Source organism: Microcaecilia unicolor, chromosome 7, assembly GCF_901765095.1.
Source record: "Microcaecilia unicolor chromosome 7, aMicUni1.1, whole genome shotgun sequence".
Classification (NCBI taxonomy): Eukaryota; Metazoa; Chordata; class Amphibia; order Gymnophiona; family Siphonopidae; genus Microcaecilia; species Microcaecilia unicolor.
This window is the reverse complement of record NC_044037.1, coordinates 308,869,980-308,897,199: the sequence shown is the minus strand read 5'-3', so window position 1 is coordinate 308,897,199 and position 27,220 is coordinate 308,869,980. Positions and strand designations below refer to the sequence as shown.

Sequence of the window (27,220 nt, the reverse complement as noted above, 5' to 3'; positions counted from 1 at the left end):
GATACAGGGGAAGGGGAAAGGGAAATGGGACTTGATATACCACCTTTCTGAGGTTTTTGCAACTACATTCAAAGCGGTTTACATATATTCTGGTACTTATTTTGTACCGGGGCAATGGAGGGTTAACTGACTTACCCAGAGTCACAAGGAGCTGCAGTGGGAATCGAACTCGGTTCCTCAGGATCAAAGTCCACTGCACTAACCACTAGGCTACTCTTCCACTATAAACAGAAAGGAATCTTGTTCAGAAGGAATGGATCCTCAGAAGCTTAGCCGAGATTGGGTGGCAGAGCCGGTGGTGGGAGGCGGGGCTGGTGTTTGGGAGGCGGGGCTAGTGCTGAGGGTGACTTCTACGGTCTGTGCCCTGAAAATGACAGATACAAATCAAGGTAAGGTATACACAAAAAGTAGCACATATGATTTTATCTTCTTGGGCAGACTGGATGGACTGTGCAGGTCTTTTTCTGCCGTCATCTACTATGTTACTACCCAGCTCATTTTCGAAAGAGAAGGGCTCCCATCTTTCAGGAGATGGGTGCCCTTCTCTCAGGGGCGCCAGAATCGGCATAATCGAAAGCCGATTTTGGGTGTCCCCAACTGCTTTCTGTCGCCGGGACAGCTGAAGTTCCTGGGGGCGTGTCGGAATGGTAGCGAAGGCGGGACAGGGGCGTGTCAGGCATGGTTAAGAGATGGCCGGCTTTAGCCAATAATGGAAAAAAAATGGACGACCCTGGCGAGAGTTTGGTCTGCTTTTTTTGGTCCCTTTTTTTTTAGGTGCAAGGCACAAAAAGTGCCCGAACTGCCCAGATGACCACAGGAGGGAATCGGGGATGACCTCCCCTGACTCCCCCAGTGGTCACTAACCCCTTCCCACCCTAAAAAAACTTTTAGAAGTTTTTTTGCCAGCCTCAAATGTCATACCCAGCTCCATGACAGCAGTATGCAGGTCCCTGGAGCAGTTTTAGTGGGTGCAGTGTACATCAGGCAGGCGGACCCAGGCCCATCCCCCCCTACCTGTTACACTTGTGGTGGAAAATGGGAGCCCTTCAAAACCCACCACAAAGCCACTGTACCCACATGTGGGTGCCCCCCTTCACCCCTTAGGGCTATGGTAGTGGTGTATAGTTGTGGGGAGTGGGTTTGGGGGGGGGCTCAGCACCCAAGGGAAGGGAGCTATGCACCTGGGAGCAATTTGTTAAAATTTGTCGAAGTGCCCCCTAGGGTGCCCGGTTGGTGTCCTGGCATGTGAGGGGGACCAGTGCACTACGAATCCTGGCCCCTCCCACGACCAAATGCCTTGAAGTTGTTTTTGAAATGGGCGCCATCGGTTTCCATTACGGCTGAAAACTGAGGGCATCCATCTCTACAGCCAGCGATCTCAGCATTTGAACCAAATGTTGAGATTTTGGCGCCCCCAACCGTATTTTCGAAACGAAAGATGGACGCCCATCTCGTTTTGAAAATACGGTTGGCCCCGCCCACTTGCGGAGCTGGCCCCGGAGATGGCCAGCGCTGTTCGAAAATGCCCCTCTATGTTACTATGAGAGTAGGAGGCTATCTGTGTTGAGGCTATTTCAAAACCTGGCCCTTTGTATGGGGAAAGACAATTCTAACTGCCTCTTATTTCGAATCCCTTTCAACTTTTTGAATTTCATGCACAGTAGATAAATGATTAAGAATATTTAAAATCCTAGTAACTCCTTCAGAATTTAAACCATGAAAAGATTTTAAAATCAGGCAGTTTTAAACACTATTTGCGAATTAACTGGGAGCCATTGTAAGGATTGCAGGAAAGGAGCAGCCCTCTCAGTTTTACCCAAATATAAAATAAACCTAGCTGCAGTATTCTGCAAAAGTTGGAGCTCTCTTTGCAGTTTCAAATGTAAGGAGTTAGAGTAATCTAATTATGGAAGAAGTATTGATTGAGCTATAACCCTAATACCTTCCTTACTCAGAGATGACCTAATAGATCTTAGTTGGTATAAATTGAAAAGAACTTTATATGTTCAACAGTTTTTATTGACAACAGAATTGCAAAGCTACAACCACCAAAAAGACATATTCACAATATATTCTACTGATACACATAGGAGCCAACTTTTCAAAATTATTGGGGGTGATAAGCCCAGTGGAAATAACCCCTTCCTGGACACATACTAGGAATTTTCTCAATATTGGGGGTGCTCAAGCACCCACAACACCCACAGAGTCGGCTCCTATGCTGATACATCACAATGACAATGAAAATCATTTTCATTTTTAGAACCCTTATATCCCCCTCCCCCCCCTCTTCCCCCTATACCCACCCTATACTCCCATATAATTATTTCATCAAGCACCAGAGCTAAATACAGTATCAATCATAATTTATTAAGGATTAAACTTCTTCCCTGTTGTGTTATCTTGGCTAAATAGGGGTTCCAGATCCCAAGAAATCGGAGCTTACGTTTATAAGAGCCTCTGGCTTCTTGTGCTTCCCAGGTAATTACTTGATGTACTTGGTTTCGCCAGTGCCAGTATTCTGGCTTGTCCTGTGAAGCCCATTTTTGCAAGACGCATTTTCTTGCTATCAAGCAGAGCTTACGACACAGCAACACTTCACCCGCACTGAGCCCCCCGAATGAGTCAAGACAATCAAGCACCACCTGGGCAGGTGTTCCCTGTATACATTTCGGCATCAAAAGAGAAAGAAATGCCGCCACCCTCCTCCAAAAACATCTTATAACCGAATGTCCCCAAATAAATCCCATGATATAGAGAATTATCAGCTGAGTTACACTTCAAGCAAGTGGGTGTTTTTATTCCCCCTGCTCGGAATAGCTGAACTTGTGAAAAGTATGCTGTATGAATAACTCTATATGCACATTCTCTATATCCTGCCCCACTTGAAAAGAATTTTTTAAGTAAGTTGTTTAGGAGGTCTTTTACTAGTGTTTTTAGCTTGTGCTAAAAATCATTGACGCAGCTTAGTAAAAGACCCCCTTAGAGTTCAGAAGGACACTCAGTACCTTTGCTTCTTTTTCAATTTTCAAAATTTCATCTGAGTCCAAAATTAATTCCTTGGCTGGCAGTGATTCAAAATCACCAACCTATTTTATTCAAATTCGTACAAGTCACTTATCAATAGAGAAATATTTTGTGATATGCATGTGAGCTCCTTTAGTCATTTATTTATTTATAAAACTTTATATACCCTCTTCTTGGCTCCACCGTTCAAGATGGTGGATAATAAAACACAATAGCAAAGAAATCCCTTAAACAAAATCTTGAGGAACAAATACAATTTCAAGATCTTTCTGAACCCTTGAAAAGATGGTATATTGTGTATATCATCAGGCAAATCATTCCACCTCTCTGCAACAACCTGTCTGAAAGACTTTTTCCTGCACAATTGTTTCCTAAAAACGAACTTTTCCAGAACCTTTAATAATGTTTTATATGACGAGCAAAGAGCCAACTCTGGCACATGGCTCTGTAGATACAAACATAATAACTGAGGAATCTGAAGAATTAAAACTTCCCCTGCTTCCTCATAGGAAGCCAATGTCATTTTACAGGTACTGGGCCTGTCCCCACCAGTGGCGTAGCCACAGGTGGGCTTGGGTGAGCCAGGGCCCACCCATTTATGGCTCAGGCCCACCCAACAGTAGCACATGTTTAGTGGTAACTGGTGGGAATCCCAAGCTCTGCCAGCTGAAGATTTTCCCCTGATGGTAATGAAAACGCTACTCTCCATGACATTGGCACCTGCGCATGCTCAGTTTTCAGTGCATGCCTGCTGCCAAGGTGGAAAGAAACGTTTTCCCACCAGCTGAGATAATTTTTTTTTTTTTTTTTTGGGGGGGGGGGGGGGGAGAACACTTGGTGCCCACCCAATTCTTGCCCAGGCCCACCCAAAATCTGTTGTCTGGCTACGCCCCTGGTCCCCACATTGTACTACCACTGTACCAAAGGCAATGGAGGGTCACCTGGTTCCCCAGGTCCCCAACCCACTGCAGTAACCATTCGGCCACTCTGACAGAGATGCACTTGCACTCCGTTACTCTTTGTCAAAATTCCCGCCACTGTGTTCTGTGCTACTTATAGGGGTCCTTTTACTAGGGTGCACTGAAAAATGGTTTGCGGTAGTGTAGGCGGGGGTTTTGGGTGCGCGCCAATCCATTTTTCAGTGTGTCTGTAAAAAAGGCCTTTTTAAAATTTTTTGCCGAAAATGGACGTGCAGCAAAATCAAAATTGCCGCGTGTTCATTTTGGGTCTGAGACCTTACCGCTAGCCATTGACCTAGCGGTAATGACTTACGCCCGTCAAGGGCCACTTGGCGCATGTCCGATACGCAAGTCCGAAAATAATTTCAGAGGTGTGAATCGGGATCACGCCAAACATGAAATTACTGCAAGAGCCACGCAGTAGTCACGTGGTAACTCCATTTTGGTGCGCATTGGGTAAGCGTCTTAGTAAAAGGGTCCCATAGTTTCTATAAAAGCTGACAAGCAAACTCACATACAGCACGTTACGATAATCCAGAGAGAAGATAATTGCTTGTACTAGACTTCTAAAAGATCTGCATCCAATTTCCTCACGTCACATGACCCTCTCTCTTGCTTTTGACACCGTGTGTTCCTGCTTGATCACTGCATTCAGCTCAGCAGCATCTTCTAACCGTTCCGTCTTTTCAGTACGTTTTTGGAAGTCCATGTTCTCTCTTGTGGGTCTAACTTTATGGAATGCTCTTCCCTTGACTCTGCATATTGAACCCTCTTTTTAAAAATTTAAACTCATTTTGAAGACTTACCTTTCCCGGATAGTTTTTAGTGGCTAATCTTGCCGCTAGAGTAGATGTCTGGGAGCTGACTTTCGCTTGCAGTATGGACACAAGTGGAGACGTCTGTGATTCTTGCTGTACTATTGTTATTGTATTTCCTTTCTTTCTTGACTATTTGATTTTATTGGACAACAGTCCAGGGGTGTAGCTCAGCTCAGGCCTACCCAGTTTTGTGCCAGCTAAAGCAGCAGCTGAACGGGCCACAGCCTTAGTTTGTGCCGTCGCGGTGGCAGCCTGCTCAGCTGATGTCTCACCCACCTGCGTTTTGCCAGTCTCGGCAGCTCTTGACTTCCGGTCCTCCTCCTCCTTGGCCAGCGCTGCCTTCTATCCTACGCCACGGCCGTGCGTGCTGCCTCGTTCTCGCACTAAACTAAGAAGCTCAGCTGCTGCATGCGCCGCAGCCACGCGGCACTGCCTGCTTCCCCCCGGTCCGCAGTGCACACGGCACGATGTGCCGGCCGGGCCACACGCAGTGCCGCATAGGAAAGGCTGCTGTTGGCCTGGCTGTGTCGTGGGCTTGACTCCTTAGTCCACAGCTGTGCCTGCCGTCCGCGTCTGGGACTACTGTCTAGATGATTCTGTACCGGTTGGGTTAAACAGTGAGTCACTCGAATCTTCGATCACAGTCACAGTATCACTCCCCTGCGGCCCCACAACACAGTCTCAGTCAGCTACAGGAGCCAGGGTGCTGTGCACCACATGACACATGCAACTGCAAGCAGCTACACAGCACATCAGGTAATAAAATTTAAATACATTTTTTTTAATGTCATGTAATTTTTGTATTCAAAATGTTGGCTGGTAGTGGTGGGCTTTTTGGATGGGGGTGGGTTCTTCACTGCCTAGGGCAAAAAAGGTATATTTTAATCATTAATCCTAGGCAATGAGGAGCCCATCCCCACCCAGAAATTTTTACCAACAATAAATTTTAATAGTGCCCAGTTTAATTTTTAAAAAGTTGTCTATTCCTCTCATTTTGGTGGGTTTTGGGTGGTGATGGTCTCTGCAGTGCCCAGGTTAAAATTATTTAAAAAAAAAACTTTATATTTAATGTGGGTGGGGGCTCTGCTGTGCCCAGGACATTAAAAAGCAAAAGGTTTTATATTTAATGCTGATGTGCCTCAGGGTGGGGGAGATGACAGACTATGGGGGGATGGGTAGGGGGTAGGATAGGGCTGACACTAGGCTACAGTGAGGGATGGAGGGTAGGGTAGAGAAGGGAAGGGCTGATGCTGGGCTATGGGGGTGGATGGGAGGTAGGAAGGGAGAGGTAGGGCTGATGCCATGCTACAGGGATGGAGGGGGGGGGTAGGAAAGGGTAGAGCTGATTCTGGGCTATACGGATGGATGGGGGATAGGGAAGGGAAAGGTAGGGCTGATGTCGGGCTACAGGGAGGGATGGGGGGTAGGGAAGGTTGATCTGTGTTCTGCATGTGAGAGATTCTTCTGGCATGTAGTCTGACTTGTCTGGCTTTTCCAGTAGGACACACATTGGCGTTGTGTATATTCACTGCTGCCTTTTTAAAGGTGCTGTTATTGGTATTTGTGTGTTCAGAATTGGTGGTGTTAAGGTTTGCAGCATAGAGTCCGAGTATTTATGTGGTTATGTTGATGCAGGACAGATAGGCAGATTATTTATTTAGAAATCCATCATCAAGTACACTCTAAGGCATTATTTAGGAGTATCCCAAGAAACACTACTCACACCTATATATACATAGTGCCCACCCATATTAGCTCTGGGCCCACCCTAAATGTCAGGTCTGGCTACGCCACTGGAACATCACTTTGATGGTATTTGCGTGGCGCAGTGAATCAAATAAACTGTACCTTGTACCTACGATCCTCAGGGTGAAATAGAAAATCTTTTAATATATTGTAAATATAAGATGGGGGGGGGGGAGAATCTCCTTGGACATAACAGGATGGAGTATTTCTAGACATTTTTTGTGTCATCATAAGGCAGAGAAATGTATGTGTGTTATTTGTGTAATACAGAGGGCAGCACTTTGCAGAGAAAGAAATCATTTAATCTAACACATCAATGCAGCTGTGCTATCAGATAACATTCTGGTTTTGGTGCCTAGCTTGTTACTAGACATATGAATTCTGAGAGTTTTTCCTCTTTCCTTTTAGGTTATTAATAGAGCGAAGTTATGGAATCCCCTACTATTGTGAGGAGCTCCTGAGGAGCCTGTATCTTAATGACATCATTGAGCTGCAGCCTCTGCAAGAAGATGCCGAGGATGACATGGATATCATTTTAAACAAATCACCGAAATTCCTGAAGAACTTCAACGCTCTTGGCTTATGGAAGAAGCATATTGAGAGTCAAAAATGTATGTTATTCCTTCAAGTCCGGAAAGCAAAATGTGAAGGGAAACAGAACGGATCATTCAGGCTATACTGTCAGTGATCAGGATGACCATGAGCCCAATAATTCTTCCCTCCAGCTTATATAGCCATCTTGCTTAGTTGTGGGCTGGGATATATTGTAATTGACAGGAACACTTGAGATCACAGAGCAAAAGCCTGTTCTAGTCGCAATACCTTCCAACCTCATGCCTAACCTTTACTCAGTCATTATGTTAGAGTCAACTCACTTCTGTAGCTTTAGAAATATAACCCCATCTCAGATCTTACTCAAATTTGGCCAAGACACACTACAACATCTAATCCCAGAGGAACAAGTAAAGCATAAACTCCGACTCCACTTTTGAACCCGTGTTCATACCAAATCCTCTGCTACCAAATGTTTATAGTCGGAGTCTGTTCTTACATGGCCTCCTCTGACAACCTAGTATCAGTGAGAGCTGTAATTGGGTGGGTGTAAGGAGGTAGAAAAACCCTATTTGCCCCATATTTCCAAATTGTATATTTCTTATGGTAAGTAGGTATATCAGAGAAATAATTCCCACATAATTACAGCCCTCACTGATACTAGGTTGTCAGAGGAGGCCATGTAAGAACAGACTCCAACTATAAACATTTGGTAGCAGAGGATTTGGTATGAACATGGGTTCAAAAGTGGAGTCAGAGTTTATGCTTTACAATGGACCAGCCACCTCCCAGATATGGAGTGACAGAAAAGACAGAGGCTGTGCTCTTTCCAAGGAATAAGTCTTTATTCCAAAATAGATGATAACAAAGCAATCAGGCAATAAAGTAATTGGGCAAAGTAATTAGACAGGGTAATTAGGTAATTAGGTAAGGAATTAGGTAGTGTAATTAGGTAGGGAATTAGGTAATTAGACAGAATAATTAGGTCAAGTAATTGGACAGAGTAATTAGATGGAGACAGAGCAATTAGATAAAGTAATTGGGCAAAGAAAGGTAAAGTAACAAATGACAAAGAAATCAGGCAATAGCAATTTGTTTCGAGAGGGAGAGAGACCACTGCTGTAAAAAGTTACTCTTTGTTGATCGTCTCCTCCTCTGACTAGATTCAGTACCACAGCCACTTATATACAGTGGATAGAGCATCAATCCCCCTCCCCACCAGTGTACAACTTGTAATCTCAGCCAAATTTATTGTAACATCAGCCAAATTCTATCTTACCTTATTGTTTACAGAATACAGAATAATGTTTATAAAACTCAGCATCTTAAAATAAGTTCAAGGTTCTTTTACTGAAGATTGCAGTGCTATTCTGTTACTACTACTACTACTTGACATTTCTAAAGTGCTACTAGGGTTACGCAGCGCTGTACAATTTAACATAGAAGGACAATCCCTGCTCAAAGGAGCTTACAATCTAAAGGACAAATGTACAGTCAGTCAAAATAGGGGCAGTCTACATTTCCTGAAAGCCAGTGAAGTGACCTGAGAAGAGGGGTGATATGAGTATATCAGTTCAGGCGGAATATAAGACATGCAGCAGAGTTCTGAACAGATTGAAGGGGGGATAGATGGCTAAGTGGGAGGCCAGTAAGGAGTAGGTTGCAGTAGTCAAGGCGAGAGGTAATGAAAGCGTGGACGAGAGTACGGGTGGTGTGCTCAGAGAGGAAAGGGCGAATTTTGCAAGAATTTCCCTCGGACCCAGGTCTTATCACTGTGTTATCTAAGTCCCCAACACTTCTTCCCTCCCAAACTGTAAACATACTCTTAATGTCTGTGTCTGAGCTAGAGTCAGTGTCACCAGTGGCGTACCAAGGGGGGGGGGGGCGGTGGGGGCGGTCCGCCCCGGGGGCACGCCGCTGGGGGGGGGGTGCTGCGCGCCGGTCAGCGTCGTTCGTTTCCATGCTCCCTCTGCCCCGGAACAGGAAGTAACCTGTTCCGGGGCAGAGGGAGCATGGAAACCAACGACGCTGACCAGCACGCGGCACCCCCTCCCCCAGCGGCGTGCACCTGGGGGTGAGGGGTTTCTTTCGCCGGGGTGGGGGGGTATCCTTTCGCCGAGGGGGGGTCGCGCTGCACGTGGGGGCGCTGCACCCGGGGGAGGGGGGGGCGAGGTACATCGGCAATCCGCCCCGGGTGTCAGCGCCCCTAGGAACGCCACTGAGTGGCACCATCTCTGTCAGGGGAGGGGGAAGAGCATTCTTTGCTGGTACAGTGTGACCTTGCATTTACAGCATCAGCAGAAAGCATAGAAAGATGAGGTTTGAGCTTTTAGCTATGTAGGTCATGGGCCATGCCTGTCAGTAAGCAGAAAAGTGCAAAATCAATTCAAAATATTTCTTGTCAAGTTACTTAAATGTTATGATAGATAAAAACACAGGATGCTGGCAGATAAAGATCACTTGGTTCACCTTATCTGCCCACGGTACCATCACAGGCCATATTTGGTCTCTGGTTTTCCCTCCCTTTCATTGTTTTGTTGTGAGGCTAATTCAGGCATTCACCACCTGTCTATAGTGCTGGGCAGACTTATATGGTCTGTGCCAGAGCCGGTGGTTGGGAGGCGGAGCTGGTGGTTGGGAGGCGGGGATAGTGCTGGGCAGACTTATACGGTCTGTGCCAGAGCCGGCGGTGGGAGGCGGGGCTGGTGGTTGGGAGACGGGGATAGTGCTGGGCAGACTTATACGGTCTGTGCCAGAGCCGGTGGTGGGCAGCGGGACTGGTGGTTGGGAGGCGGGGATAGTGCTGGGCAGACTTATACGGTCTGTGCCCTGAAGAGCACAGGTACAAATCAAAGTAGGGTATACACAAAAAGTAGCACATATGAGTTATCTTGTTGGGCAGACTGGATGGACCATGCAGGTCTTTTTCTGCCGTCATCTACTATGTTACTATGTTTGCCATGGTGTCCTTTCCATTTTACTTTTCTCCGTGCGTTGCTTTCTCCCTTGTTTCTCATTTGTCTTCATATCTCCCTTCCCTATACTGTCTCTGTCCTCTCACCCTAGTAGAAACATATAAAAATGTAGGCAAATAAAGACCATATGACCTATCCAGTCTGAAACAAAAAAAAGAGTAGGCTCTTCTCATACAACGAAGGAGACGTATAAATGGATTAAAAGCTTTATTACAAAAGCATCAAATTCGACTCAACACAGCAGTCGTGTTTCGGTGCCTAAGCGCCTACTTCATGAGTCTAAAAAACACATGATGAACATCAGAAAGTAACAGCCATAAAAACACGGCGGAATAATATATAATACATATATAAAAAAAGCATGTGATGAACATTTGAAAGTAGACAGTCATAAGAATCATGGTTTAATCACGTTCAATACAAATAAAGAGCTATATATGGGATGTATCATATAAATTATTATATTTTTTGAAAATTTAATAAATACATTTGAACTAAAAAAAAAGTATACAAAGTATACAAAAACCAAAAGATAAACAATCATAGACAAGATATACAGGAAGTTCCATACATTGCAATATCACTAAATATGTAGTGCCATTTCAAACGTTTAGAAATTGTAGGTTATACATGTTCACTTATCATAAAATCAGACAAAAGGAACAATAAGATCCCAAAATTTCACAGAACAAGTTCTTAATCTTAATTTTGACAAAATTTGGCTACTTGGTCCCATGTTTTATGGAACAAATGCATAACATTGTTATGTTCAGCTAAGGTGTTTTCATATTTAAGAATCGTACATACAGTAGCCCACCAAAAGCAAAAAGAAGCCAATTTATGGTTTTTCCAATTGTTTATAATAGTGGAGATTGCTAAGGCTAATAACGTGTCAAATAATTTGTAGTTACACTTATGAACTGTTTGTTTTAACCCTGCAGAACGAAATATGATAAGCAGGGCCGCCGAGAGCCAGAGCCGGGCCCGGGACAAGGCCCCCCCCAGGCCTCCCCCCACCCACCCCACCCGAGGTCATCGTCACCGCCGGGCCCCCCTCCACCCGCTACCGGGCCCTGAACCAGTGGCGTAGCCAAGGGTGGGCTTGGGTGGGCCCAGGCCCACCCGCTTTGGGCTCGGGCCCACCCAGTAGCAGCACACCTATGATGTGACTGGCAGGGATCCCCAAGCCCCACCAGATGAAAACTCCTAACAACTATCCCTCCTGCATACCTTGTAAATAGCCGATGTTCACCTGCAGTGAGACGCAACTGATACATACTGCTTGCACCGACCCCACAGCCTTCCCTCTGATGTATTACCGATTATGCGGAAACAGGTAGATGCATCAGAGGGAAGGCTTTGGGGTCAACATGAGCGATGTGTATTAGTTGCTGCTTGCTGCCGGTGAAAATCTGTTATTTAAAAAGGTATACAGGAGAAGAGGGGATGTTTGATAGACCATATGGCATGCAGGTGAGAGAGGGAGAGACCAAATCACTTGTGGGACAAGGCAGAGTTCTTCTGCCCACCCATCTTAGGCCAAGGCCCACCCAAAATTGGGTGTCTGGCTACGCCCCTGCCCTGAACTAACCTTAAATGCCTCCTTCCTTTCCTTTCACCACCTTCGCGGCAAGCAGCAGCAGGGCAGACCTCTCATTCCTTCCGTGCTCCGCCCTTGCGGACGTTAAGTCAGGCGAGGGCGGGACACGGAAGGAAGGAGTGGCCTGCCCTGCTGCTGCTTGCCGCGAAGGTGGTGAAAGGAAAGGAAGGAGGTGTTTAAGGTTAGTTAGTTCGGGAGCGACAGCGGGCGGGCCTGACTGCGGTGGCGCCAGGCCCCCTCCGGAGGCCCGGGCCCGGGGACATTTGTCCCCCCTGTCCCCCTCTCTCGGCGGCCCTGATGATAAGATGAAATGTAAGAGGAAAATTCAAATGAAAAATAGCACATATTCTATCCCAAACTGATGTCCAGAAAGCTTGGAGATCAGGACAAGAAAAGCACATATGTTCTAATGTACCTATGCCACTATTACAAGACCAGCACAAGTTAGATGAAGCAGAATCCACCTTATGTTGTTTGACTGGGGTCCATAATGCTTTGTGTGCTAATAGGAAGAGAGATTACAATATGGGAGCCGAAGCAATAGGTTTCATGGATTTGGTCCAAAACCATTTCCATAATTTATCAGACATGACATGATTAGTGTCCATTGACCATATATTTTGAAATGCCTCAATTTTCAAGTGACTAGATGGTAATAATAAAGAATAGAATTGTGAGGCTATTCCCTTTGTTTTAGTTGTAGAGTCAAAAACATGAAAAATATCTGAGTTTTGTTGTGCATTATATTGTTTATTCAACCACTTAGTAAGTGCAGATTTCAATCGTAGATACTTAAAATATTGAGTATTAGGAAGGTGAAATTTGTTCATTAGCTCATCGAAAGAAATGATAGTATTTCCGGAACAGATATCTGTTATGCAATATCAAACATATAAATGACAAGTGACCGACTCACCCGCAAATGCGCAGTAGAGACCGAACGTTGAGAGTGCAGAAGTCCAAGCCCTGCCTCCACCAGCAGTACAGCCCAATAGGGAGGAGGGCTTGGACATGGGCGTGGAAATCAGAGGAGGAGGGAGCAGGGAGGGAAGGAGGGGCGGAACTGAGGGAAACGGACGCAGCAATGGAGGAGAACTGACGACACGACAGGAGGAATCACGGGAGGTAACGAAAGCAGCTGAAGGAGGACACGACGACAGCGGAAAGGGGGGCGATGCCGGGGAGGGTCAAAGGTGGCGGTGGGGGGGGGATGAAATGGCGGCGGAGGGGACGGCAGGGCAGAGGAGGTCACAATCGCGGTACACTTAGGAGATGGGTGGACATGGATGGGAGCCCGAGGATGGAGGGTAGGGGAGAGAACAGTTGATGGACACGGGTGGATGGAGCGGATGGGAGGGGGAGAGGAGGGTTGCTAGACATGGGGGGAGGGCAGGGGAGAGAGCAGGGTTGGTGGACTGGGGGAGGCCATAGGAAAACAAAAAACCCGCCCGTTGTTACGGGCTTAACGGTTAGTATACCACATAAAACCCAATCTTTCCATATGAAAGGGAAGGACCAATTTTTATGTGAGAGTGACTCCAAAGTGACGCCTTCTGAGAAGAGGACATGGAAAGTTTACAAATAGAGTCTAGAGAAATAAGAGCCTTGAGAGTGTCATAAATAATGGGCCATGAAGTAGCTATGGCTGGTGATGCCAATAACGGTATTTTTGAACCATTGTTTTTTTCGATAAGCCATGTAGGAACAGTCATATTATGACAATTAAACCAAGTTAATACTCCTTTTAGTTAGAACGCTTGTTTGTAAAGAAAGAAGTCTGGCAGTTTCAGGCCGCCTAAATGACGTGGCATTCGTAATTTAGATAATGAGATTCTAGCAGGTTTGTTTTTCCATAGAAAAGAAGAAATTATATTTAAATCTTTAAAAATGATTTAGGGAATTGGAAAGGTAACGTACTCATTATATATATAATGCGTGAAGCAATGACCATTTTTATAGTTTCAATTCTCCCCCACCAACTGAGATGTAACGGGGACCAGACATTACAAGTGTCTCAAGTATTTTTCAGAAGTAACTCCATATTGATTTTAATTGTGTCTTCCCAGGAGGTCCCAAAATAGACTCCAAGATATTTAATTTGAGTTGAACACCATCTTATAGGAAATGCTGTTATTTGTGATTTATTACAATGTATATTCAATGGCATTAATTTGGTTTTTGACCAATTGACTTTGTATCCATAAAGAATGCCGTGGAGGGGCATAATAGAAAGGGGCACCCAAGTTTTCCTGAAGACATCCTCGCAGGACGTCCTGGCGAAGGGGCGAGGAAACTCGTATTATCAAAACAAGATGGACGTCCATCTTTCATTTCGATAATATGGTTGGGGATGCCCAAATCTTGACATTTAGGTCATCCCTAGAGATGGTCATCCTTAGACTTGGTTGTTTCTGATTTTCAGCGATAATGGAAACGAAGGACGCACATCTCAGAAACGACCAAATGCAAGCCCTTTGGTTGTGGGAGGAACCAGCATTTGTAGTGCCTTGGTCCCCCTGACATGCCAGGACACCAACCGGGCACCCTAGGGGGCACTGCAGTGGACTTCCTAAATTGCTCCCAGGTACATAGCTCCCTTACCTTGTGTGCTGAGCCCCCCAACCCCCCCCCAAAACCCACTCCCCACAACTAACCACTACCATAGCTCTTAGGGGTGAAGGGGGGCACCTACATGTGGGTACAGTGGGTTTCTGGTGAGTTTTGGAGGGCTCACATTTACCACCACAATTGTAACAGGTAGGGGGGGGATGGGTCTGGGACCGCCTGCCTAAAGTGCACTGCACCAACTAAAACTGCTCCAGGGACCTGCATACTGCTGCGATGGAGCTCAGTATGACATTTGAGGCTGGCACAAAATATTTTTACACTATATTTTTGAGGGTGGGAGGGGGTTAGTGACCACTGGGGGAGTAAGGGGAGGCCATCCCTGATTTGCTCCAGTGGTCATCTGGTCAGTTTGGGCACCTTTTTGTGGCTTGGTCGTAACAAAAAAAGGACCAAGTAAAGTCGTCCAAGTACTTGTCAGGGATGCCCTTGTTTCTCGATTATGGGTCGAGGATGCCCATGTGTTAGGTATGCCCAAGCCCCGCCTTCGCTACGCCTCTGACATGCCCCTGGGAACTTTGGTCGTCCCCGCGACGGAAAACAGTTGGGGACGCCCCAAATCAGCTTGATTATGCCGATGTGGGCGACCCTGTGAGAAGGACGCCCATCTTCCGATTTGTGTTGAAAGATGGGTGTCCTTCTCTTTCGAAAATAAGCCTGATAGTGATCTAATAGATTGGATAGAAAGGGAAGAGATACCTCTGGATAGGTGATTTACAACAGAATATCATCTACATACACAGAGTGTTTAACTGAAGAATTTCCAATAGGAACTCCTTGGATTTCTGGATGATTTTTAATAGCTATAAGAAGAGGTTCTAATACCAGAAGAAAAAGTAAAGGTGATAAAGGGCAACCTTGTCTAGTGCCTCTGTGTAATGGAAACGAGTCTGTAAGTGAAGAATTGATCAAACGTTTAGCAGTTGGTGATGAGTATTAAACAGAGACCATATCAATAAAGTGAGTACCAACATTAAACCATTTTAACTTAGAATGAAAAGGGCCATTCAACATAGTCAAATGCCTTTTCAGCGTCTAAAGAAAGTACACAGGTTGGAATATCAAGTTGTTTAGAAAGATGTAATACATGGCTGAATAATCTAGAATTATCTGACCCATATCTATTAGGTACACAAACATTTTGTTCAGGAGCAATTAAATGACCAATTACTGATGCTAATCAATCTGCCAATACGTTTGCAAAAATTTTACAGTCATAATTTAACAGAGATATAGGGCGGTAATCGCCAGCCAAGAGAGGATCTCTTCCTGGTTTTTCTAAAAGAATAATTATGGCTTCTGACATGGAGGGAGAACATTCTTTGTTATTGATTCAGTGATTATACAAATGTAATAGTCTAAGCATTAATATAGAAGCAAAATTTTGATAATATTCTATAGTAAATCCATCACTACCAGGAGTTTCTCGGGGTTTCAATGAAGAAATTGCTGTTTTGATCTCCTGTATGGAAATATCAGCATCCAAATGTGAGAGAGATTGTGCATCTATGTTTGGGCCTTGCAAAGACTGTACAAAAGAGCTCATTTGATCAGGAGAAACATTATGATGAGAAGAGTAGGAAATGTTTTGAAATACTGTATGTGGTACCTGATCGGAAGCCAGTGAAGTGACTTGAGGAGAGCGGTGATATGGGCATATCGGTCCTGGCGGAAGATAAGACGTGCAGCAGAGTTCTGAACGGATTGTAGGGGGGATAGATGGCTAAGTGGGAGGCCAGTGAGGAGTAGTTTGCAGTAGTCAAGGCGAGAGGTAATGAGAGAGTGGACGAGTGTTCAGGTGGTGTGCTCATAGAGGAAAGGGCGAATTTTGCTGATGTTATAGAGAAAGAAGCGACAGGTCTTGGCTATCTGCTGCATATGCGCAGAGAAGGAGAGGGAGGAGTCGAAGATGACTCCGAGGTTACGGGCAGATGAGACAGGGAGGATGAGGGTGTTATCCAGAGCTGGTGGTGGGAGGCGAGGTTGGTGGTTGGGAGGTGGGGATAGGGCTGGCCAGACTTATACGGTCTGTGCCCTGAAGAGGACAGGTACAAATAAAAAGTAGCACATATGAATTTATCTTGTTGGGCAGACTGGATGGACCATGCAGGTCTTTTTCTGCCGTCATCTACTATGTTACTATCCAGCTTATTTTCGAAAGTGATCGCTGGCCATTTTCCGACATAAATCGGGAGATGGCCGGCGATCTCACAAAAGTGGCCAAATCGGTATAATTGAAAGCCGCTTTTTTGGCAACATCGCCGCTTTCCCGTCGCATCGCTGGCCAAAGTGCAAAGGGGCGTGTCAACGGTGAAGCGAAAGCGGGACATGGGTGGGCATGGACATGGCTACCAGATGGCCGTCTTTTGGCAATAATGAAAAAAAAAACGGCGATAAGCAGTATATCGCCGGCTTTACTTGGTCCTTTTATTTTCACGACCAAGCCTCAAAAAGGTGCCCCAACTGACCAGATGACCACCGGAGGGAATGGGGAATGACCTCCCCGTAGTCCCCCAGTTGTCACCAACCCCCTTCCAAACTAAAAAAATAAAACTAAAAACCTTTTTTGCCAGCCTATATGCCAGCCTCAAATGCCGTACCCACCTCCATGACAGCAGAATGTGTTGTATCCTCCGACAGCCTTTCCCTGGTTGCGATGTGGCTCCCGGGTGAGTGTGACACCTTTTCTGTTAGGTGCCCTGCAGAGTCACATCAGCAATGCATTGTGGTGGGTGTAGGGTACTGGGCTCTACTCCCATGGTGCTTTTCCCCCCTGCTAACTGGGTCAGAGTGTGCCATGTTTTGTTTCCGGTAGTCCATGAGGTAGTGGCCATTTTTGTAAGCCACTTGTAGATCCCTTTCATGTGTCACCCACATTGTACACCATTCTGCCAGCTCTGACCTACTGCTCATCTTAGTACCAGGGAGACTCTTTGCCAGTGGGGCACAACCTCTGATCTGCAGTTAACTTTGAGTAAATATGCTTATTCAATTAAAGGACTTTTTCAAAGAGATTAGTCTTCAGGTGTCAATTGGTGTGCCAAGGTTATACAGCAGCAACAAATCCTAGAGGCCTGCATGTATGCAGGTCCCTAGAGCACTTTTAGTGGGTACCGCAGTGCACTTAAGGCAGGCGGACCCAGGCCCATCTCCCCCTACCTGTAACACTTGTGCTGGTAATGGAAGCCCTCCAATACCCACTGTACCCACATGTAGTTGCCCCCTTCACCCCTAGGAGCTTTGGTAGTGTTGTACATTTGTGGATAGTGGGTTTTGGGGGGAGGGTTGGGGGGGCTCAGCACTCGAAGTAAGGGAGCTATGCATGTGGGAGGTTTTTCTGAAGTTCACCGCACTGACCCCTAGGGTACCCAGCTGGTGTCCTGGCATGTGAGGGGGACCAGTGCGCTACAAATGCTGGCTCCTCCCACGACCAAATGCCATGGATTTCGCCGGGTTGGAGATGGCTGGCATTTGTTTCCATTATCGCTGAAAAACAAACCCAGCCATCTCAAACCCGGCGAACTCCAAGGCATTTGGCCGGGCTAAATCAAAAAAAAGATGGCCGGCCATCTTTTTTAATAATACGGTTCCGGCCAGCTGTAGCGCCGCTGCCAACATAGATCGCCGGCGATCTATTTAGCCGGTGACGTTCGATTATGCCCCTCTATGTTACTATGTTATCAACTGAGATAGAGAGTGGAGGGAGAGGAGAAGTGGGTTTGGGTGGAAAGACAATAAGCTCGGTCTTGGCCATGTTCAGTTTCAGGTGGAAGTTGGACATCCAGGCAGCAATGTCAGATAAGCAGGCCGATACTTTGGCCTGGGTTTCCGCAGTGATGTCTGGTGTGGAGAGATAAAGCTGGGTGTCATCAACATAAAGATGATATTGGAAACCATGAGATGAGATCAGCGAGCCCAGGGAAGAGGTGTAGATTGAAAAAAGAAGGGGTCCAAGGACAGATCCCTGAGGAACTCCAACAGAGAGCGAGATGGGGGTGGAGGAAGATCCATGAGAATGTACTCTGAAGGTACGGTGGGAGAGATAAGAGGAGAACCAGGAGAGGACAGAGCCCTGAAATCCAAATGAAGACAGTGTGGCAAGAAGTAAGTTGTGATTGACAGTGTCAAAAGCGGCGGATAGGTCAAGGAGGATGAGGATGGAGTAATGACCTTTGGATCTGGCAAGGAACAGGTCATTACAGACTTTAGATAGTGCTGTTTCTGTCGAGTGTAGAGGGCGAAAGCCGGATTGAAGCGGATCAAGGATGGCATGAGAGGAGAGAAAATCGAGGCAGCGGCTGTGAACGGCGCGTTCAAGTATCTTGGAGAGGAAGGGCAGGAGGGAAATGGGGCGGTAGTTGGAGGGACAGGTAGGGTCAAGTGATGGTTTTTTGAGGAGTGGTGTGACTACAGCATGCTTGAAGGTGTCAGGGACAGTTGCAGTGGAGAGAGAGAGGTTGAGGATATGACAGATGGGGGGGTGACAGTAGGAGTGATGGTGTTAAGTAAGTTGGTGGGGATGGGATCAGATGAACAGGTGGTGCATTTCGAGGAGAGCATTTAATTTTTTTTCCTGGAGACAGTAATGCATTGCTGCCCCCCCCCCCCATGCTCTCTCCCCGGCTATAGCCAGCTCTGCAATTTGGGGGGGGGGGCAGAGGTGGACGGGTGGGCACAGAGGTGGATAGAGGGGGCGCAGAGGTGGACCGGGGAGAGAGCCTGTTGTTAAACATTTACCAGCACACCCTGTGCATTTATGCTGCATAAGTATTTCAATGTCTCTTTCTCCTGCCTTTCTTTCAAACTATACATATTGAGATCTTTAAGTCTATCCCCATACAATTTATAATGAAGCCCACTGACCATTTTAGCAGCCGCCCTCTGGACTGACTTCATCCTGTTATATCTTTTTGAAGGTGGGGGTCTCCATAATTGTATGCAATATTCTAAATGAGGTCTCACCACAGTTTTATACAGGGGCACCATCATTTCTTTTTTCCTACTGGCCATTCCTCTCCCTATGCACCCAAGCATCCTTCTAGCTTTCATTGTTGCCTTTTCTACCTGCTTGGCCACCTTAAGATCACCACATACGATCACATTCAAGTCCCTCTCCTCTTTCACGCACAAACGTTCTTCACCCCCTTTACTGTACTGTTCCCTCAGGTTTTTGCAGCCCAAATGCATGACTGTGCATTCTTTTAGCATTCAATTTTAGCTGCCAAATTCCAGACCATTCCTCTAAGTTCTCCCTCAAGTTAGCCATACCATCAAGGGTGTCTACCCTATTGCGGATTTTGGTATCATCTGCAAAGAGGCAAACTACTACTACTACTACTACTACTATTTAGCATTTCTATAGCGCTACAAGGCGTACGCAGCGCTGCACAAACATAGAAGAAAGACAGTCCCTGCTCAAAGAGCTTACAATCTAATAAACAAAAAAGTAAATAAAGTAAGCAAATCAAATCAATTAATGTGAACGGGAAGGAAGAGAGGAGGGTAGGTGAAGGCGAGTGGTTACGAGTCAAAAGCAATGTTAAAGAGGTGGGCTTTCAGTCTAGATTTAAAGGTGGCCAAGGATGGGGCAAGACGTAGGGGCTCAGGAAGTTTATTCCAGGCGTAGGGTGCAGCGAGACAGAAGGCGCGAAGTCTGGAGTTGGCAGTAGTGGAGAAGGGAAAAGATAAGAAGGATTTATCCATGGAGCGGAATGCACGGGAAGGGGTGTAGGGAAGGACGAGTGTGGAGAGATACTGGGGAGCAGCAGAGTGAGTACATTTATAGGTTAGTAGAAGAAGTTTGAACAGGATGCAAAAACGGATAGGGAGCCAGTGAAGGGTCTTGAGGAGAGGGGTAGTATGAGTAAAGCGACCCTGGCGGAAGACGAGACGGGCAGCAGAGTTTTGAACCGACTGGAGAGGGGAGAGGTGACTAAGTGGGAGGCCAGCAAGAAGCAGATTGCAGTAGTCTAAACGAGAGGTGACAAGGGTGTGGATGAGGGTTTGGGTAGAGTGCTCGGAAAGAAAGGGGCGGATTTTACGGATGTTGTAAAGAAAGAAACGACAGGTCTTGGCAGTCTGCTGGATATGAGTAGAGAAGGAGAGAGAAGAGTCAAAGATGACCCCAAGGTTTTGAGCTGAGGAGACAGGGAGAATGAGAGAGCCATCAACAGAAATAGAAAACGGGGGGAGCGGGGAGGTGGGTTTGGGGGGGAAATGAGAAGTTCGGTTTTGGTCATATTTAATTTCAGGTGGCGTTGAGACATCCAGACAGCAATGTCAGACAAGCACGCTGAAACTTTGGTTTGGATGCAAGGTGAGATATCAGGGGTAGAAAGGTAGATTTGGGAGTCATCAGCATAGAGATAGTAGGAAAAGCCATGGAATGAGATTAATGAACCAAGGGAAGAAGTGTAGATAGAAAAGAGGAGGGGACCAAGAACAGAACCCTGAGGTATGCTGACAGGCAGAGGGATAGAAGTAGAAGAGGATCCACCAGAGTGAACAGTAAAGGTGTGGAGGAAGAGGTAGGAAGAGAACCAGGAAAGGACAGAGCCCTGGAATCCAAGTGAGGACAGGGTATCGAGAAGTATGCTGTGATCGACAGTGCCAAAAGCAGCGGAAAGATCAAGAAGAATGAGGATGGAATATTGACCTCTGGATTTAGCCAGTAATAGGTCATTGGAGACTTTAGTAAGCGCAGTTTTGGTTGAGTGGAGAGGGCGAAAACCAGACAGCCCTGCAGCAATATTGCTTACAAAAATGTTAAAAAGAACCGGCCCAAGAACCAAACCAAACCAAATCAAAACTGGTAACATCCTTTTCCTTGGAATGAGCTCCATTTATCACTACCCTCTGTCACCTTTCACTTAACCAGCTCTCAACCCAGTCAGTCACTTTAGTGCCCATATTGAAGGCATTCAGTTTATTGGTCATCTATGCCGAACTGTGACACAGGTTTTGATAAAATGTACATTTATTTTATTTATTTAGTTATTGGGATTTATTAACTGTCTTTATGAAGAGAGTCACCCAAGGTGGTGTACATCAGGTACAATTTAACCATCTAGTGAAACCATCTTGCCTCGGGTCCTGTAATCCATTGGATTCCAAAAGCTTTACTATTCTCTGTTTTAATTGCGTTTCCATTAATTTACTTATCACAGAAGTCAGACTTGCTGGCCTATAGTTCCCAACCTCTTTACTTCCACTTTTCATTTATTTATTTTTGACATTTCCATCCCATATTATCCCGAGAGAAGCTCATGTTCAATGTGGCTTACAGAACGAAAGATTATAGAATGGTACATAATATGTACGTTAAACAGATTTTACAATATAATATTATGCAAATATAAACAGCTTGAATTGAACCAATATAGTAGGTAATGGTTAGACAGAGATGTAACTATTTTGTGGCGAGGGACCACAACTGCTCTTCTCCAGTCCTCAAGGACTACTCCTGACTCTAGAGAAGGACTGAAAAGGTCAGCCAGCGGAGCCGCTAGAACTTCCCTAAGTTTTCTTTTGTTACATTTGTACCCCGGGCTTTCCCACTCATGGCAGGCTCAATGCGGCTTACATGGGGCAATGGAGGGTTAAGTGACTTGCCCAGAGTCACAAGGAGCTGCCTGTGCCTGAAGTGGGAATGGAACTCAGTTCCTCAGGACCAAAGTCCACCACCCTAACCACTAGGCCACTCCTCCACTGTTGCTACTATTTGAGATTCTACATGGAATGTTGCTATTCCACTAGCGAAGTCGGCCCTTGCAGATCACCAATGTGGCCGCGCAGGCTTCTGCTTCTGTGAGTCTGACGTACGTGCAGGACGTCAGACTCACAGAAACAGAAGCCTGCGCAGCCTTCTAAATGGAATGTTGCTAGTGGAATAGCAACATTCCATGTAGAATCTCCAATAGTAGCAACATTCCATGTAGAATCTCCAATAGTATCTATTTTATTTTTCTTACATTTGTACCCTGCGCTTTCCCACTCATGGCAGGCTCAATGCGGCTTACATGGGGCAATGGAGGGTTAAGTGACTTGCCCAGAGTCACAAGGAGCTGCCTGTGCCTGAAGTGGGAATCGAACTCAGTTCTCCTTCAGTATCCTCAGACATATACCTTCTGGCCCCATTGCTTTCTGAACCTTTAGTTTAGCCAGTGCCTTACAAACACAGTCCTCTGAAAATCAGTCAAGGACTACCACCCTTCCATTCCTATTTGTCTTTGTCTTCTGTGGTTCTGCTTCTGGCCCTTCAGCTGTGAACACAGGACAGAAACATTGGTTAAGCAATTACACCTTATCTTTATCAGCTTCTACATATTTCTCCCCTTTACCTTTGAGTCTCACAATGCCAGTTTTGCAATTCCTCCTATCACTAACACATCTAAAAAATGTCTTCTTCCCTTCCCCCATTTTACCATATTGGGATCATAAGTATTTAAGAAAATCCTGTAGTTCCAGTACTTTATTTTTTACTCAAGGTTCATAAGGGGTTTGATCATCCTCCAGGTAGACCGATATTATCTTCCAGGCAATCCCTTGTTAGAACCTTATCAACATATGCTGACTTATTTTTGAAACCTGAAGTTAATAAAGGCAAATCATTTCATCGTGATACCGCCCATTTTTAAAATTTATTATCTTGCATTGATTTAAATGATGGCTTTTTCTTGTTGGTCACTCTGAATATTGCTTCATTTATATACTTTGATTCCACAAGATACAGCTTTAATGGTGATCAAAGAGGTGCTCAAGAGAACGGAGAGACCTCATGTTGTGCCTATGGATTTTTTGCTCCGGTTAATACGACTAACTATGCAGGAGAATTTTTTTCTTTTTGATGGCAAGTTTTATTTGCAAAAGGGAGGTATTGCCATAGGCGTAATGTCTGCACCGTACATCACTAATCTATATATGATACAGTTTGAAGAAGAATGGGTATACCATTCACTATTTTCTGAGAAAATGTATCAATGGTGGAGGTACATGGATGATATCTTCATGTTCTGATTGGAAATGGAAGAGGAGTTGAGGTAGTTCATGAAGTAGTTGAATACCTGTGATGAAAATATCCAGTTCATAGAGGAACATTCAACATCTGAGATTCGGTTTCTGGATGTGATTGTATCTATTGAAGGTGATGTCATGGTAACAAGGACATATGTAAAACCAACTGAGAAACACATTTTTGTTACCTGCTTTGGGTAAAGGTGGGATAGAAATAATATAAGTAAATAAATACATACCACTTTATATGCTTTTAAAATGACTTCGTTAGTGTATTCAGCAAGGACACGTTCCATCCTCCTCATTTCACTGTTTAACCTTCTTTTCCTCATATAGCTGCGAGCCAATGGCAGCTAATGAATCCACGGAAAGTAATGTCCCTGGAGGACAGAGACCAGGAGACTATACTGTTCACCTGCAACATTACTGATACTGGGAATCTGCAGAACATCCCTCTGCCCTTCACTCTGAAAGGTAAGACAGTGTCTGAAGCCAGGACAAGAGAATACTGGGCACATCAAGAAAAGGTGCTTTAATACTGTAAGTGACATGTTCCCTGCTGCTTATACCAGTGGTAAGTCAAGCAACAAGGAGTGGGAACTGGATCAGGCTTTTCGAAACCAGACTCAGGACTCCAAAGTGAAATTACAGGTGTTTATTTAATCTTACTCGACATGGCACCATGTTTCGACACATAAGTGCCTGCCTCAGGAGTCTTGATGTGTATACTACTTGACTATTGGTTAAGGACAAAGTTCAATAGCTTGTTAAATGCAGTTCATGTTTGTTTTACCAGACGCATTCACCAAAGACTCCTGAGGCAGGCACGTATGTGTCGAAACATGGTGCCATGTCGAGTCAGCTTAAATAAACACCTGTAATTTCACTTTGGAGTCCTGAGTCTGTTTTCGAAGAGCCTGATCCAGTTCCCACTCCTTGTTGCTTGACTTTGTCTACTTCGTGGGACCTTTGTGTTCTTTCTTTTCCTGAGGCAGTGGCGTACCAAGGGGGGGCGGTGGGTGCGGTCCGCCCCAGGTGCACGCCGCTGGGGGGGGGGGGACCGCGTGCCTGTCCGCTACGTTCGTTCTGTGCTCCCTCTGCCCCGGAACAGGTTACTTCCTGTTCCAGGGCAGAGGGAGCATGGAAACGAACGAAGCAGACAGGCGCGCGGTACCCTCCCCAGCGGCGTGCACCCGGGGGGTTCTTTCGCCGGGGGGTGTCCTTTTGTCAGGGGGGGTCGCTGCACCCGGGGGATGGGGTGCATCGGCGATCCGCCCCGGGTGTCAGCCCCCCTAGGAACGCCACTGTCCTGAGGCAGGCACTTACGTGTCAAAACATGGTGCCATGTTGAGTCAGCTTAAATAAACACCTGTAATTTCACTTTGGAGTCCTGAGTCTGTTTTCGAAGAGCCTGATCCAGTTCCCACTCCTTGTTGCTTGACTTTATCTAGTTCGTGGGACCTTTGTGTTCTTTCTTTTCTTTGTGTTTTTTTTTGTGCTTATACCAGTTGTGAAATAGCACCGGTCATCCTGAAACAGTCTGTTAATACGACATGTTCCTTGCCACTTTTACCCAGAGGTGGTCCTTTACAGTTCAATTTTACCTGCATTAAGAGATTGTCTAAAATAACTTTCTCTCAGGGTGATTAAATGTCCATTGTACTAAAAGGAGAGTTTAGGTCAAAGAAAGAAAAGCAGATGCAGAGGTGACGTTTTTTAAGTTTTGCATGTTTATCCAGCAAAATTTACATGCAGCAGTGAGATATCTTCTTTGTGCCCATGACCTTTTTAAAAGTAAAAGTGTATGCAAAGCCTATGGTTAACAAGTGCATACCTTCTTTGCGAACTGTACCTTAATATCATGCGATGTCTTCTCCAGCCCAGATTCCACAGCTGAGATTGTCTGACGTCCAGCGTGATATGCTTCCTGGCTCACACCTAGGCTGAGAGACACTGCCCTTAATATTACGTAATACCTTTCCTCCACTCACACCAAGGATGAGAGCACACATGACAATTCTGCAACGCTGAGTTACACATTTCCTGCTGTTCACACTAAGCAGAAGATGAGAGACTATTCATGCTCACTTATAGCTGTAGAGATGTTCTCTGCAGCTCTCACTGGAGAATGAACCATCTTCTCGGAGCTGTGGCCTCTTGATAGTACTTTCTACTGAGCTTTTTTCACACAGGGGCTGCATACATGCCCTTTCTCTCTTGCTTCTTTGGGGATGGATTTGATACTAGCAGCTGCCGTCTTGTTCTTCTGCACAGGGATTGCACTTGCTCAGCTGGATTATATGAGTCCCACAGAGCAGATAGTGGTGAAGACGGCTGCAGTCATTGGCCAGACCTTTACCACAAAGCTACTACATTTCATCATTCCCAAAGGCAGCGAAAAGAAGCTCGCACCAACGCTTATGTCCCTGGTCAAGTCACGGATAATTGAATGTGCCGCACGCAAGAAGGTGGTCAGGTCACCAACCCTTTATGAGACGGATACAAAAAACACAAAGTTCTGCTTCTGCGACGTTTCTCCAGATGAGACTCCAGAGTCAGGTGAGAGAGGAGAGGAGAAGGGCAAAGGAATTGAAATGGAGGAAGAGGAGGCTTAGAAAGGAGAGAATGGAGGAGAGCTGGGTTAGGTAGAATGAGTCAAATGAGAGGGGAGAGGGGCAGAGGGATTGAAATAGAGGAAGAGGAGGCTCACAGAGGAGGGACTGGAGGAGAGCTGGGTTAGATAGGATGAGTCAAATGAGGGGGGAGAGGGGCAGAGGGATTGAAATAGAGGAAGAGGAGGCTTAGAGAGGAGAGAATGGAGGACAGCTGGGTTAGATAGGATGAGTCAAATGAGAGGGGAGAGGGGCAGAGGGATTGAAATAGAGGAAGAGGAGGCTCACAGAGGAGGGACTGGAGGAGAGCTGGGTTAGATAGGATGAGTCAAATGAGGGGGGAGAGGGGCAGAGGGATTGAAATCAAGGAACAGGAGGCTCACAGAGGAGGGACTGGAGGAGAGCTGGGTTAGGTAGAATGAGTCGGGTGAGGGAGAGAGGGGCAGAGGAACTAATTGCATGTTTATGTGTTCAAGTCTCTTCCATATGTCTAATGGCACAGACACCATAACATTTTGGCTGGTTTCCTCTGAACAGTTTTGAGTTTTTTATGTCCTTGGCAAGATGGAACATAGTACTCCAAACGCGAACTCACCAATGACTTCTACAGGGGCATTATCATTTCCTTTTGTCTGCTGGTTTTGCCCTTCTCAATGCAGCCAAGCTTCTTAATAGCCTCGGCCAGCCCCTTATCACATTGTTTCACCAACTGTGTGTTTGCGAGATATTGCTCTACGTACTACTGTATATACAACATTTCTTGATAGGAATACACTTGAGTCATCATCCTGAAACAATCTTAACCAGCAGGTCAGTTTTTGAGACTTCATAGTATTTATTCTCAGGCATGTTTATTGAAGGAGCTTCTCCTAAAGAGAGCATATCCTGCACATGTTATAATGAAAGCTTGGTTGAGAGTGTGATATGCACTGTGACCCTTGTTATTACATGACCAGTTTAGGGATCTCTTAACTTCTCATCAGCTAGATTTATTTGGACTTACAGAAACAAGGCTTCTCGCAGGGGAATAATAATAATAATTATATATATATATATATATATATATATATATATATATATATATGAATCATTTGCTCTTTACATTGTGTAAATGGAATGTTAAACTACCTCGAAGAGAGTCCTAGACTTTTTAACAAACCTCTATGGGGTTTCTATCATTGGCTTAAGTGCAGCTGAAAAACCAATGGTGGGAAACAACTCTAGCACAGAGAGAAAAAGCCACCGTCGAGAAAAACAATTTAGGATTTACCTAATCCCCAGAATAACATCTAAA

General features: G+C 45.6%; 1 protein-coding gene across 1 annotated transcript in view; it reads left to right on the top strand.

Moving 5' to 3' along the window:
• The window catches only part of LOC115475152 (adenylate cyclase type 10-like), a 155,007-nt gene extending 129,078 nt beyond the window's left edge, over window positions 1-25,929 (top strand). The window contains exons 18-20 of the mRNA XM_030210893.1: window positions 6,959-7,161; window positions 23,651-23,788; window positions 25,589-25,929. Of these exons, the coding sequence (XP_030066753.1) occupies window positions 6,959-7,161; window positions 23,651-23,788; window positions 25,589-25,929 (682 nt within the window). The remainder of the gene's footprint in view (window positions 1-6,958; window positions 7,162-23,650; window positions 23,789-25,588) is intronic.
• The last annotated feature ends 1,291 nt before the right edge of the window (window positions 25,930-27,220 follow it).